We start from the raw sequence: 16405 nt of genomic DNA on the forward strand, positions 1-16405 counted from the left end.
CTGCCATTTCATAAGGAACAATTTTTATTTTTATTTTTTAATGACAAATCCATGTTGAAAATCATCTACCATTTACACTTAGATTTACTTCAGTTAAGTCACAAGATAACATTTACAATACCATGTTACATCCAAGACTTCCATTTTTGTTGGACAAGTTCCTCAATTTCATTTTGATCCAACACGCAGTAAAAACAGATCTGAACCATCAAAGGAGCTTGGAAGAACATGTAGAAAAATTTTGAAAGGAGAAGAAGAGGTGCAATGCCAATGCCAGAAACTCAACAAAACTGGCTTTACAGAATAAAAATGCCCACCATAAATCAGTGAAACATTTACAGATTCTTTTTTCTGATTATACATCCTCAGAAAAAATCTGTCCCTTTATATGAGGATGAATATACATGAGTAACTGCCACTGAAGGTAGAAGTAGTAACACATGAAGTCCCTGCACACTGATGGGAGACTAGACTTCCCTAGGGGCTTGATCCCATTCAGCTATGTGGTGCCTTGTCACTGCCTATCTTGTAAAATCAGCTACTGTGAACGTACGCAGAAAGCACTGCCACTGCTTTTTACAAGGTACATAGCGCTGTGCATTCATGGATCTGCATGCAGGATTGAGTCATTAGGCTAAACTTGCACAAAGACAAAAGTTCTCAAGTAAACATATTAATTTCCATCTGCAGTGTGCCCATTTGTAGGTCTGCAACTCTAAAATCTACCTATTAAACAATGTTTACTCTGACAGCTTATAATATCAAGTTAGCTTTTCCTAGCTCCGCTTTCAGAGACAGTTAATTAGCACTGTACTTTTACAAGTAACTCTCATCACTGCAATATTGTTTGCTTTCCTTTGAAACCCTAATAAAGGTCTAACTATCCTTGAATGCCTGCTCACTTTCCACTATGACAATGAATTCAGAACACTGCTGCTCACAGAATCCCTTCCTTCTGTTCGGTCCTAGTTTGCTCACACAGACAGCAACTGTAAATGCACAGAAATGTAGGCAGAGGAAAAAGCACCAAAGCCAGGGAAGACCAGACACAGAAGTCCCACTAGCTAAATATTTCACTTGTGAATAAAAAGCACTTACCAGCATGTAACATTTTAAAATTACAAGTATTTTTTTTCCTTTTGGAATCCCTATATAGCCTGAATGCATTTTTATATAGAATAAAAGGACACGTTTCCCCAAACCACAAACAATCTAAGCTATATAATTTTATGGTATCACAAGACCTAAGTTCAGACGTTTCGCCTGATAAATTAGCTCCTCTCAATAACTGTTATACAGAAAGCCCTTTATTGTAATCCAAGTGTACTTGTGGACAGCACTTTCAGAGTTAACTCCATTTGACAACTGACATAAATCCATTATTCTAATTTGGTGATTGCTTTACTAAACACAGATGCAGTTTATGAGTTTTAGTCACGTATTTCATTCAGGATGATACTTAATCTCAATTTACAAAACATAAACATGAAATAGGTTCTACAGTATGGCTAAAAGGGTATAGCTATTCATCTGATGAAATGCCAGGCAAACAAACCATATTCACCTAGACCTAAACTCGATGCTAGATTTTACCTTAGCAAATCAATAGCAAATAAGTACAATTAATTTTTAGTTCAGCTGCTGTAACCAAATTGCAGAATGCCAAGCCCCTAGAAGGTTATAAGACTCAAAAGCTTTTCTTGTTCCCATTCAAACACTGAATTTAACCCTAAGCAAAGTCCAGCTCTCACAAAAGCCGGCTCTGTTTTATTTTGATACACAGAGAAACAGGGAAAAATCATTCGGTGTGAATACAGCTTCTTTGCAAAGCCATTTCTAATTCAATTTACAGCACATACTTTAAATCTTAAACAAAAGGAATCTGATACAGCACCGATGCTGCCTCTTGCTGCAGTTGCTTTCCTCAGCTACAATATCTGAAAAATCTGCTGAAAACCTACCGCTCCGATCAAGCCACTCTGTGAAACACCGGATCCAGGCACTTCTTACCTGCCTCAGTTGAAGGCTTCCTTCCCTTGTTAGCAGTATGAAGCATCCTCTAGCCTTCCCAATCCTCACCACCAGCCTCAAATTGCACAGCTAAGTCCCCCTTTTTTGCAAGAAAACGCGTATTGAAAGTGATTAGTTTTTGTTGTCCCTTTTAAGTCCCTCCTGCGGGAAAGAGCAGGGGAGCGATGTGACGCCACCTTTTAATCTTTTGCAAGAGTGAAAAGGCAGAAAAGGAGCGCTCGATCAAACTGAGCTTCACACATGACTAAAACTCGCCTGAGAGGCTGCAAGCTCTGGCTAAAGCACCACTAGGCGTAAGTGTAAGAACAGAGAAGAGGGGAGAGTCAATGAAATGTGACAACGTATGTGCATCAAAGACGGGAAAAGAGGGAGAGAACAATAAGAGAGAGATCGAGACAGCGACGAGAGAAAGAGAAAGAATGAGAATGCGAGGGAGAATGAGCATGGAGAAAAGATAGGAGAGTTTGGAAGCAGAGGATTCACAGAATAAAGCCAAAGTGTCTGGCAGCTTCTGTTTTTATCTCGGCGAGCACGACATACTGCCTCTCTCATTTAGCAACACATTCTTGCCTCTTCCAGGTTTGAAAACTGAGATAATCACAATGTGTGCCTGTTTGCGCCCGACTGGCACGCTCGTGAGCAGTGTACCTGAGATCGCCCTCAGCCACCTTCCGAGGTGCATTTCGGTGCAATTCAGCTCCTGTGCCCATTAGGACAGACAGCCGCTCCCCGGCCCCCCCCCCCCGCCAGCCCAGGAGCTGCTAATTGCTACAGCAATTTACGATATAGTTTAACTGGCAGATGGAATTCCACTTATAACTCCTAACAAACTGCCACCGATAAACAAATGACTGAACAAATGTTTAATGTTGATAACTGAGTTTTCATAGCAACAAAACATATTAGCATTGATAAATCTGTTTCAGAAAAGAGGTCGTACAGACATTTTCTTCTAGGCACCTTGTTATTTCGCCATGAAGTTGCACTAAGTAGTGGGAGGAGACAAAAAAGTGACCCAGAACTAACATTTTTAAAGGAATCAGTCAAAGATGGAATCAGATTTAGGATTTTAAAAAAGCAATTACAAGCTAAGTGCTAAATTTAGAATGTCAAATTAAATTATGGACTCCTAGTCACTTAGAAAAGATCCCCACAGTAAATCCTCATACAAGTAGGGCTCATTTTCACGAAGGATCAGGTTTGTATTATTATTATTTATAATATATATTTTTATATATACAGCATTTGTAACATTAGAAGAGCTTCTTCCATTTGCTCTGCTTATATCATGTTCAGGTCAAGCCCAGCAGGCTGCTGGCCCACTGCCAATGGGTCGTCTGGGCTAAAGGCACCATCCTTGCCTGCTGAGCCAACGCGAGCTCCGTCAGACTCGGTTGTCACACGGAGACGTAAGGTTAAGGGGACAGCAGAAAGCTAAACAAACCTGAAAGACACAATGCATTTTCCCTTTGCTGCAGCATCCTGTTTGGGCCTCCCTGGGGATCCTAGCATCTCAACTCCGCTAGGGAAAAGGAAGGACTATGTCAGGGGCATAAGATGCTGGAAATCTGGATCCAGAGCTCAAATGTACAGCACACATCTGTGTTAGTTTAGGCAAGTCATGTAGAGCTATTTTTAGGCACCGTGGTCTAAAGGTACCTAAATGCTTAAAAAAAAAAAAAAGAAAAAAGAAAAAAAAAGAAAAAGTGTTAACAGCTCGCTATCTCCTTTTGTAAAGACTTCCCAGTTCTAGAAAGGAGGTTATGAAGGTGAATTCACAAATGATTATCAAGGAATCAACAACCAATTTCAACCCTGAATACTTAAATGTTGTTACTGTGCCAGAAGGTTTTCAAGAACTGATGTTTCTCTAAGAGTATTAAGAATCTCAACACAAACCCACACATTAAGCTTTGGGCAGGCACAGTCCAGTTTTTGGATTTCTTGTAAAGCTGAAGATTGAAGACTGCCGCAAGCCCCACACTTATTTCTAAACTTGCAATTGTTAGTGTTTCACATTATCATTTTGTCCCGAGGGGTGGCAATATACCTTCATAAATACAGATGCATTAAAATCGGATTCTCATGAATCTTGAGCAACCACCATCACATAAGCTCAGGTGATTTCTTAATTATAAAGAAAAAAAAAATCATATGGACACTGGGCATTTACACATCTTTCCCATGGAGTACCAATACACCTTTAGCCTGACCCAGTAGAAGAGCATTTTGCAGGGTAATTTATATCAAGTATTTATTCCTGCTCTGCTGCTGTAAGGGATCTAGCTTGAGCAATGCAGCTGCTTTAAAGGCTTGCCATTTTCTCTCTCAGACATGAAGGTAAATAACATGTGAAGATAAAAAAGAGGTCTCAAGTTCCCATAAGAAGCTCACTTCTTCTGTATGTGCATGCATATATACACGCCTGAGGTCACTTACCGTAAAATGAGTAATAATAAAGAGGGAACAAACTGAGGGGAAAAAACGTTCCTGTCTATTTCCCTTTTATCATGGTAGCCCTGATAAGCAGTTTCTACGTATCTTACAATGTGCTAGGTTATATTCATGACAATTATCTAAACCCAAAACCACGCATGTACACTTCTAGAAGTATCTCTTATTCTCACAGGCATATCAACAAATTCACAATGCAATCAAAAATCTCTATTTACATTCAAGGTCAACAAAAAGCTTGAGAACATGCATACAATTTTTTTTCTTCCCTTTTCAAAAAAGACACAAGATCGAGTGGCTAAAACGAAGCATAAGCTCATGTACTACCAAATAAATTCTTCTCTACGAGGACTGATCTTGTGTTTGAACTAAAAATGTTTGGACACTGAACTGCTTAAATCCTGACAGCTCCAGTGAGGAAATCAAGTTGTTCTCCTACGGAAGTAAGTTATTCTACAAACTGGCGACATTTCCATAAGACAAACTAGGTCTTGGCTAACATCAACACAAAAACTATATTACTGCAATGAAATGTGCTTCTCCTTGAGCTTCCTCCAGCAGTACTCCACTAGGTACAGAAACCATACCACTGAATGTTATAGAATAACTACACAACTAAACATACTAGTCATGCTATTTTGTGCAGAGATACTAATAATTGATTTCCAGCCCTTTTTTATACACTCACCACTACAAACAAAACAACTCGAGTTTTCCAACAATTAATTTGAGTTTTCCCTCAATCCAATCCGACTAAGTCAACTCAACTTGAATCACAGAACACCTCCTGATCCCTTACTTCTCCACTCTGCTACAAAGCTGGACCATTCCTTGAATGTTTTAGGTCGAGGATTTAAGCAGCCTGCATGCAAATCCATACTCTAAGTCTGTGACTTACACCTTGCATAATAACAGAATAGTGAAGAAATAACATAACTGACATTCAAAACATTTCCCTGGTTAACTGATCGTGAATCCCCCTCCCTGCACCCCTCCTGCTGGCAAACTGCATCAACAGTTTTATCTAGAACACGGAGTGTCATGACAACAAATTATGGGGAAGTACAGCGGCAAAGGATGACAAAAGTACTTCTGTCGAGCTGTCACCTATTAAAGGGACTACTGGACAGAAAAAGTCATGCTCTATATATCCTTTGGAGCTAATTGAAAGCCTCTGGCCATGCAGAAGAGCTACTGACCACAGCCCCTTTCCAATATCCTTCTGTACTTACATCTAGCAAAGACTTTTTCTTTACCGATCACCTAGTTGGATGGCATGAACACCGAACTGATTTGTTTTGCTTTTTGTTTCTTCTGTTTCAGACCTGAAGAAAGACCGTGTCTGAAAGCATCTATTCTTTTTTTCCAGTTACATCTGTTGGTTTAATAAAACATATTGCCTTTTCCCCCCACAATCTTTGTTTCAATAACACCTTTGGGTCATCCTCTTAAACCATAATCATTACAAAAGCAGAACGGCACTTCATCCCTCCCCAGCCACTGTTCCCTAGACCTAGCTGTTCACTCAAAGGAAATACAACTGTGTAGCACAAGCACTAAAAGAGAGGCACAGCGTATCAGAAAATACCTTATGCCTTATATTGTCTATACTCTACGTCCCAGTGTCCAATTTATGACAAAAGATGAATTGGCATGGTAGAAAAAGCATCATCAGTTTAATTAGTGAGAGGAACAAGTTAAGGACTTTGAACACACATGAGCTACATGTAACCTGGCACAGTGAAGGCAAATGCGATGCTGTAGCTGGTATGAATTATAAAACCACCTAAATACTGCTTTTTGAGCCTAACTGAATACATGTGACAGCATCATGGTAAATTAACATTCTTTACAACCTCCATTTGGTCCAAACACTACACGCATGGCTGAATGAATTGATGTACAACTAATAGAGATATACTATTGAAGAAATAGCCAAGTGTCATGCAAAGAAAACAAAGAGAAAACACCAGTAGGAACTTCTCCAGTAGAAGCAGCTGATAATTTGACTCTGAGTCATAAAGATGTCTTAACAGCTACTGAAATAATCTTTGATCCTTATTATTGTTAGCTCAGTAAGCAATAACAACTAAAATTTAACACTAAAAGTTAGGTGTTAGTTTTCTCTATATCATAAAGAAGTGTTAATTTATTATGAAATCAGCTATTTCGTGAATGAATGGAAATCAATCAATACTTTTGTAATTTTTACTTGAAGAACAACTAAAACAGGAAATAATCTGTATGTTTCTGGTTATTCAGGAACACTTATTCAAAAGGACATGTAAATTTTTCCATTGCATTTACATGTAAAACTATACAGAAATACAGATAAAAATGACATTTCAAAATTCAGACTTCAGTGACACCAACTTACACTGCTATCTGCTTGGTACATTTCTGTTTACAATTTTTTTCTACAGCTGTAGCTCTGTACACGGTGACACGCTAGGGCCTTTTAAGGTTGTCATCGGTACAATTTCTAAAATATCTCTCACGGAAGATTTACACTTTTTAAAACAACAGTAAACTGATTATCTTCATCTATACCTATGGCAGCCAGTTCGTATGAGCCTTCTGTGCCTCAGTTAACCTTACGGGTGGAAAGAATAGGTTACCTACAGGTACATACGGGTCTGCCTGCCACGCTTTATTCCTGTAACATGGCCTGAGAGCTCTGTCACACTGTGCAGAGATGTTTTGCTTGCAAAGACGACAGCCACCTTCCAAGAGGGAACTATATGGATCATAAAGGATTTTCTTCACTACTAGGTAATTGAAGTTCTCGCTGGGAAGTAAGGATCTACACCTCTACAATAGAGTACATAGCATCACACACCATACAATTAATTTTAGAGTACTGGGCAATACACTTAACTGAACAAAACTGAGTTTTCTGCCCAGTCCTCTCAATTAATATGCAACATTCATGCCTTAAGTATACCCTTGAGCATTCTGTAGTTCTCTGAGCCACAGCTTTGAAGATGTGTTGGTTTCCTATGCACTAACTTGACCTATATTCAGGCAAACTTCCATTCTCAGATTATTTCTGCTACGAGTTCAATTCCAGATGCTCTATACATTGCTCCTATGATAATACTTACACCTATGATATGGATGCCAAAAAATAGAATTATGTCAACAAATTAAAATGCGACCATTGTCATTCCCTAATAACCAGAGCTGGTCAAAAACGTGGCCATTTTGTGAGCTTGTCTTGGAACAATCTTATTTCCTTGATAATGTGGAAGCTCAGAATCAAATCCAGAAACCTCCTTAAATCATCTGTTGTTATGCCTACATCCAAAGAGCTGTTGATTTGCCTGGAGCTGAGCTTGATCTGTGCCATGCGCCAAAGATGCCTAATACTCTTCCAAATGGGGAAGACTTCCCTAAGATGACAAAATAAGCCTGTAAGAAATAAGAAATTAAAATACATATATAATTATTATTATTAAGTTTCAAGGTGAAAAGAGAAAAATGGGTTTCCACCTTTAATGCAGGGTACTGTAGAAGAAGTGGGAAACACAGACAAAGGCTTTACTTTTTAACACTTGCTCCTCTTTACTTATGTCCTGATCCATATTTTTCACACCAGAACTCCAATTTTCATATTTACAATGCAAAGGTCTTACAGGGTTAGGCCTCACCCTACAACTAACAAACACCTGAGAATTCAGGAAGTGCTTGAAACTGTCTCACATAATGCTGAAACAGAATAGCCACGTCCTGCAACAGAGCACCTAAAATTCCACTTACCTCTAGGAGACTCCTAGACAATTCTCAAGCCTTGAGTTTTTGCACCCATGATGTACATGTTAACTTTACACCACCACCAATTACCACAGAAGTGGCAAAGTAAAAAACACGGCAGTTTGCTTTACAAGCAATGCCCTAACAACAGTGTATATAACACCAGCACAATCCCTTCTTGCTGCATGAATATTTGTGGAGACTTAATTATAAGCCTTTTTTTTTTTTTCTTAAACAGTTTAATGCTGTATCTATACAATGACTAAACTAGATAATTAAATAATAATAATAATAATAATAATAAGTAGGTAGCTTCAAGAACGTCTGGTTTGCAATCCATCTGCTTTGGTTCAGAGCACAGAATAAAATTCCATCAAGAAGGCTTGACATGGTGAATAAAAACACCCTTAAAACACATTTCTTGGCATGCCATCAGCTCTCATCAGACATAGGATATTTGTTTTGATTAACCTTTGGTATGAAACAAAACACCTGTTCTTGTCTTTTATCTCTGTCACATCAGAAACAGCGAATGCATAGTGAAGGAAGAGAGTAAAAAAAAATTTGGTAAATGTGAAGTACTGCTTAGAATGCTGAGAACAGCAGGAACACAACACGATTGACTTTTGAGAACTTTAAGACAGCATTTTAAGCAAACTGTTAAAAAGTGTCAGAAATGTTCATTAAAGCATATAAATACCTAAAGTTCTATAAAAAGCAAAAATATTACAAATTAGAATGATTAAAAATAGAAAAAAAATAAAGGCACACTTTAGTTTTGGTTTTAAGGCAACTGAAATATACCCAGATCACATTATAAATAGCTAGATATGTCTTTTTAGATATGTTCATTCTCTTAAAAATATCTGTAACAAGTAACATGCTGTATTAAAACATAAACAACATGTAATAATAACACCCGATGTTTTTTTTTTCCCCTAAATCTTTTCTTCTTCAGAATATACAGATTTTGATTCCATGGAAACTCGACTGAGAATGTGTCAGTGGAGAACTAGAGAACTATCTGGCTGCTATTTGGAATGTTCTTCAACTTTGTGAATTCAGAGACATCAGAGCAAAAGCATTGCAGTAAACAGAGTTTCTGTCAGAGTGAAAAAGTTGTTATATAAAAAAACACTGACAACTATTTTTAATTTTAACATTTTTCACCTAACCAGTTTATTATAACAATTATCACAGGAGAGAACGCTAAAAACTGAAAATCACAGAAGCAATTCAAAACTTGACTTATCAGACAACTCTCTCCTGCAATAATCTGATGCTTATGAAATGTGGGATAAAACAGTACAATTTCAGATGCTGAATATCTAAGAAACCTCTGGAAGCTGCCAAGAATAGATATGAACTACACTATACAATATAATAGTCACCACACATTTCCTGGAGAGTGCTCATCTTAATGCGCAACACCAAAAGCATGACATTTAAGGGCCCCAGTCTTGGGGAAAAACCAGTGACTATATGCCAGACTATATAGCCAGAGGCTATAAAAGCTCAATTTGTTCAACAGCCTCCACTTCCTCCTTCCCAGAGCCTCCTGATACCTTCTTTTAGTGCTCTTTAAAATGTTCTTCCTCTCTCTGTCAGTTCCCCTATCTATGAGGAGTATTTAGAGATAACAGCTGGTTTGTAAAAGAACTACTGTCGAAGAGATCAGAGAGGGGTATCATTGCATTAAAAAATTCTTAGTTTTTTAGCTTCTTTGTTTTCATCCCCGATACTCCATTAAAACTGTGCTTATTGACCTCAGTGGGAAAATGTTTGGATCCCTAATGAAAGTTTATATAACCTTAATTTTTATTCATGCTACATTTTCTGCTGATTAAAACTTCAAAACAACTATAATCATATAAAACAATGCTATGCTGTTATGATTTTTTTTTTTTAGTATAAAGGATGTGAACGCAATCATGCAATATGTGGATCATAAAGGATATTTTAAACATTCTGTTGCTCCTCTTACCTCGATTGTATCACCTAGTTTTAGTCTCAACTCTAACAGATTTTCTGTTAACCAAATTCACAGAGCATCAATTGACATCAAACAATACATGTCCAAGATGAGAAAAAAAAAGAAAGTGTGATGAAACAAACTGTACCATGAATTTTATTTTTAAAATGCATCTTAGTTTGATACAAATTAACCAAACCCAATCGTCATAGGGAATGTATGATTCAATACGTAATTCTATTTCATGTTCTGTTATTCACCAGAATGGAAACATTTCTATACGCTTCTTAAGAAATCCTTCAAGAGCAATGAAAGAGTGTTACTGAAATACTTTCAAAATCTGCTGACATTTAAAACTCACAAGAGAAAGCAAGCATTTACCATAAAGGCAGCAAGAAGAAAAAGTTAGCTCAGGAACACCCCCCGGCAATAAAGATGCATACATCTCCCTTACATATGCTGTTGAAATAACATCCGTGCAAAATCAATCGACAGCCTTGCATTTCTGGAGCGAGGTGCCATCCCCAAACAGCTCTACATGCAGTGAAACGACCAGCTGGAGTCTGGACTGCATGCAGTACCCGTGGTAAGACCTCGGCTACCAGAGTGGGGAGTGAGGAACTGCTCACCCATACAACCAGAGAACCTTGCTCAAAGGTCTCAGTGCAACTCATGAAATTAGGCTACCACATAGGTACTTCACAACACCACACCTGGAACCTTTCTTACCTAGAAGGTGAAGTATGTTGAGGTAAGTCAGTGAGACCAACCTATCTCTACACCTAAGCTTAACAGAACGCTTGAATGTACCATACTAGAGTTGTGTTAATCACTAACCTGTCACACATTCATAAATTTTGTTTTGACACCAAGTATTTATTGCACAGCAAGTAAGCAGGACACGGTGCACAAGCTATTGAGCTACATGCCCACTGCTTTGCCCGCCAGGCTGTTACAAGTGTGCTGCAGGCAGCCGCACGGGCATATCTACATGGAGGGCTGGGAGGCCGAAGGCATCACACTGGAGGCTTTAACCTCTGTCACAGCACAGACTTGAGCACTGGGACTGCTGGAGCAGTCCCTCTATCACCCAGATAACCCTGCCAGCTGCCCAGGGGTCAGGCTGAAAGAAATCAAGTCTCCCCCTGCCACCTCGCTGCCCCCTGGCCTGCGCTTTGCCATTTGAGAGAACTAAGCATCCGTTTGAAGATTTAGGAAAAGGGAAGGATGGGTTTTTCAAGAAAGTCCTGGCTTTGGTTTGGTTGGGTGGCTGTTCATTTTTTTATTTTTTAACTCAGATTTAAATGCACAATGTACAAGCTCAGCCTGGCTGTGGAGGAAGCCCCTGACTCCCATTGCCCTCTCGGAGGAGACTCCCGGCCTACACACTGCCCTGCACTGCCTCCCTCCCGCCCTGCTGCAGGCCGCACTCACCTCAGGGAGTGAAGAAGTGGGGTGGCCCTGCCACAGCCCTGAAGGACAGGATTCTAGCACCTAGATTTTAGGGGGAAGACGAAAAAATGAACAGTCTGTACCAGAAGAGGAAGGCAAAGGCATGAACAAGCCCACGACCTTCTTAGGCGATGGCCCGGCCTGCCAGTTTAGATGAACTCAAGAACTATTTGGTGTCGTGGCCGTGTGAAGCAGCGCCTGAAACACTGTGGAGCTGGGCGCGACTGCCAGAAGGCCCTCCTGAGTGATGGCAAGAAAGAAGGGCAGTCTTTGAGATAAACCAGAGCTGGCGATGCCTGAAGTGAGAGAGAGCTCCATGAAGAAGAGAGCAGAGACCCTCTGGATACCGGTTATGGCTGCAATGTGTGAGGAATACCAGAACAGCTCAGCAGGGCTCGCTGATCAAAAAGTGATGCCAAAGGGCTAACGCTAATGGCAATGCTGTCTAGCCACAGCCATCAGCATGACAGGGCTGATGCTGTAGGTGCCTGTATAAACAGATCTTTTTTTTTCTTTGAGAAAATAACATACTATACAGGTATAGTCTGTGAGCTTTGCTCATGCATAAAAAGCAAAATTAATGCAGCTGATAGTTAGTAACATGAATGAACAATTAAGGTATACAGTTTTCACTTTAGATGAACAATTTTTAAAGCAGGATTCCAGTGAATTTTTAACTACATCACTGCAGAGTGAAAAAATGAGTCCGATCAGAACTAAAAGCTTCAAATTGTTATAATCAAATAACACCTTATTAAAATATAGTTGCATTGTTAGCCACTTGATTACGATTCAAATATATAACACATCAAAAAGCACAGAAAAAAAGAGTAGGAAACTGAACAACAGAGGGAGACAGGGACATGCAGAATCAGTACATATTCCAAAGAACAATGTGCAGACATGGAAATGTTTTTGCTCTGGCTACAACGAGCTCATTCAATATTCAACTGTTGCAATCTTTAAGCAAAGCAATTACATGGAATCTTACCTCAGCTAGTTAGTTCCCTTATGACCTCAGACTACACTGAACTTATTTCCTCGGTTACATCTTTCTTGCTTTCTCACATGCATCTCCCAGACTCACACATGCAACGTGCCAGCCATTATACACTGAAGAACATTACACACACGGGCCATAAGGGACAGGAGTGTGCTGCTCTCTTTACCAGTGCAAGCGGACATTGCCATTGCATCACCTGTACATTCCTAGGGAAGGTTCATTACTCTAGGCAGTAAGAAAATAAGAGGGAGAGAAAACAAACAAACAAACAAACAAACAAAGACAGCTGTCCTTGGAGAAGACAGAAATGAGAGCCCTGATGGAACCTCCATTTCTCAGTCTGCACAGGTGATAGATGCTGCCCACTCCCACACCAACAGTCACCAAGTGGAAAGGGAGGTTGCATCTGTTTCGTTTATTAAGTGGATAATGACTCCATATGCTGTCCTGAAGTGAAACAACAAGTAAAAATTATAACATACAGGCCAGCTGAGTTCCCTGGTGTCTAAACACATTACTATGTGCAATTCCTTCTTAATGGTTATAAACTGACCAGAGCAATATACAAAAATAACATCCTATACACAAACGTGATTGTAATCAACTGTGTAGGACATTTCTTTGCCACTTGGGTTTAACTTTCAACAGCATTTGAACATAGCCTTTCACTTTTCAGATGATATCTTGCTGTAGTAATTTGAAAGCACAAAACAATACCTAAGGTTACAACTACTAATATACTTACAGAAGTCATCCTAGATCCAAAAAATGTTATTTGCAGTAATAAAAACCACACCCCAAAAAAACACATGGCTAGTACTAATAACTCATCTCTAGTGTGATGACGTGAAAAAAATGTAATCAAGAATACTTTTATTGTTCAGAAAAGTTGCATTCAACTCCTGGGAGTCGGTTTGTTAAGGCATGCAAAAGCCATAACTGAAACCAGAGCTCTGGAGTTCAAGTTACATCTCAGTTTGTGATTCACTGCCGGAACATGGGAAAGAATTATCTTTCATGTGGTCAATATAATGGCGGTAATGATACCTTATACGTCCATTTAAGGGTTTAATAACTAATGCTTACACAAAATTTTCAATTTGCTCATTATGATTATTCGGCAAAGTGTTAACCTACTACACATGTAAGAAAACAATATTCATGTATTCCCAAAGATGATTATGAACATAGTTACTTCGAATGCCACATGCATAAGTGTAACAGTTCCTCACCTGCTGAGGCATGATGCTTATATGACAGGCAGGGCACGGCATGGCACCCAAGCATCTTGCTTCAGCCAACTTCTAAGTCTTAATGCATGGAAAATATGCTAGAAAAGAAAATGCTGGAAGGAGACTATGCTAGCAAGCACATTCTGAAATGCCTTCAAAAGCTTCACTTAGAGTCAGTCTGATGCATTTAGACCTAGCATTGTGACTTGCTTGCTCTGCTCTTGGGCTGTAGCAGAGCCAGTGAGTCTCGGCATAGACAACCGAGGAAGCAGTCGCAATCCTGAGACACAGAGGTAAAAGTGAGAAAGAAACAGAGTCCTGGTGAAAATAAGAAGATGTTAAGCTAGATCCAGGGAGAAATGTCACTGCCAATTTTCTCTGGTAAGGTTTCACCTAGAAAAGACTGGGAACTGCTGCACTAGGTAAAGGACTCTAAGGGATGTTTCTCCTCAAGATAGAGCAAGGTTTCATTCTAGCAAATATGAATATAGTAAGGAACTGAATCATTGATGACTTTAGAAGGCTCCTGGAACACAAAACTCCTATAAACAACGCTGAGCAACAAGTCTTTAAAATAATCCTTTTGCTCTTGGCACAGTGCTCCCCAAATCTGCTTCTTCAGATCAGTACTTAGTAAAAACAAACAACAAACAAAGACAAAAAGAGAAGAAAGGAATAAAGGGAAAGCCAGCATCCCATTTCCCGTTTTAAGGTAAAAACACTATAAAATCATTTCCTTGCTCTTCAGATTTCTTTTATACCTATGCCTAAAGAAACATCACCTATCCTTCTGAACATTGGAGGGTTTGGGGGTTTACTGCATGCATTGTTTTTTCCCTAGCTGAAATGGTATTTCCTAACACAGCCAGCACAATTTTGTAGTTAGCAAGAAAAAAAAAATCCATTGATCGGCCTGCCAGTGGCTAAAAGACAACATATCCTATCCAGTCTGCCCAGGTGCTTATGGGCAGCCAACCGGTGAAAATATATATACCTGTTAGGTGCAGCTTGGAGCTCAGAACATGTGTAATTCCAGCTGTAGGTAGCAGGGAGTGCTGAGCTGCAGTTAGCAGTGATATGTTCTCAGTTTCAGTGTGGGCAAAAAACCCACACTGACCATTTTCCAGAGTTTTCAGAAAAATCTGTCTTTAGCCACTAGTACCTTTTGCAGAGGTGGGAGGAAGGTGAAGAGGAAGCTAGAAATGAAGGGTTATCAGGGAGAGTACGAGACATGGCAGTGCGCACGGTGCAGCAGCAGCCCAGGACAGAAGGCATGGCTTGGCACTGGTAAACTGGAGACTTTTAATGACCCTTCACACTTAGGTGTCTGACTGGCAGCACTTGCATCACAGGACATTAGGATCAATTGATTCACTTACAGCAATGTCAGATCAGAATGAAGCCCTGGAGTGCTTGAACATAATAAGGATTTCCCTAACAAACAAAAAGAGACTGCTATTAGCATATCAAACAAAAGCAGAGGTTTCGTTTTATTAAGCAATGTAGAAAAACAAACACACAAAAAACTCATACAAACAAAACTCTAAAGATTCACACAAATACCTACTTTTCCTGTTCCAGTAGTGGACTTTCAGTACAGCTCTGAGGCTGTAAAGATCATTATCACCTTTGCTAAAGGTTATAGCCAATGTGCCACTGCCCAGAAAAGACAAGGCTCATGCTCAGGCTTGTCACAGTCTGTTGCACCTAAAAATATCAATACTTTAATATTATTGCACAAAGTATTTTATGACTCTTAAAGACTAGACACAGTAGCAGTAATGAAGAGGAAAAGGAAATTATAGCTTCCATAATGAAGACCAAATTCCTTTCTTTTGAGCTTGAAATGGCTTTAGAAATCAAGCACTAACACTGGTACATTTTTACTCCAAGGAAAGCTGCCTATCTGCCAGCCCCTCTTTGAAATATTTAGTTAGCTAGTTACACACAAATGTCATGGATTCTCAACGGTCTGAAGTTCCTCAAAGCTTCACAAAACCTGTAAGATGAATACAGAAAAGGGTCCAAAGTTGTTGTCCCTCCTGACAGAAGGGTTTTGACACGACTGAAGGCAATTCACGACTGCCTGTTGCATTAGGCCTACTGCCTGCACACCAGCCGGTGCATCTGAGCAGCACCCATCCTGCTCCGAGCAGCACCCATCCTGCTCCGAGCCCACTACGAGCTCTCTGTGGGGAGGGGAGGGAGGAGGTAGGAGGTAGGCTACCATTGAGCGGATGCAAGGAGAGGAGGGTACTGCTGCCTGGTGGTGCTCAGGTGTGCTTGGCATTTTTTTCATTCCTACATGCCCAAATCCAAAACCGCTATAAACTCCACTGAAGTCAACAGGGCTTTAGCAACGTTTACTATGTGACCTGAAAGGTTCTCATTTCACTGTTTCTCTGATACTAGCACCATTTATCTCACTGTAATTAAGTCTTGACTAAAGTAAACTTGTTTCTAAAATCTCCCCCCAAAACTTCAAGTTTCTAGAGCATGTTATACACA

General features: G+C 39.6%; 1 protein-coding gene across 8 annotated transcripts in view; it reads right to left on the reverse strand.

The window, feature by feature from the left end:
* TENM2 (teneurin transmembrane protein 2) overlaps positions 1-16405 on the reverse strand; it is a 1595068-nt gene that overhangs the window by 349061 nt on the left and 1229602 nt on the right. For 2 of the 8 annotated variants that reach the window (XM_013178429.3, XM_048064674.2), the window contains exon 1: positions 2011-2288. The exons of the other annotated variants lie outside the window; for them this stretch is intronic. In XM_013178429.3, coding sequence (XP_013033883.3) covers positions 2011-2056 — 46 coding nt within the window. In that variant the 5' untranslated portion in view covers positions 2057-2288. Of the gene's footprint in view, positions 1-2010; positions 2289-16405 lie in introns of those variants that run through there. 8 annotated transcript variants of the gene reach the window in all.

The sequence above is a fragment of the Anser cygnoides genome, chromosome 14, assembly GCF_040182565.1.
Source record: "Anser cygnoides isolate HZ-2024a breed goose chromosome 14, Taihu_goose_T2T_genome, whole genome shotgun sequence".
In the NCBI taxonomy this organism is placed as follows: domain Eukaryota; kingdom Metazoa; phylum Chordata; class Aves; order Anseriformes; family Anatidae; genus Anser; species Anser cygnoides.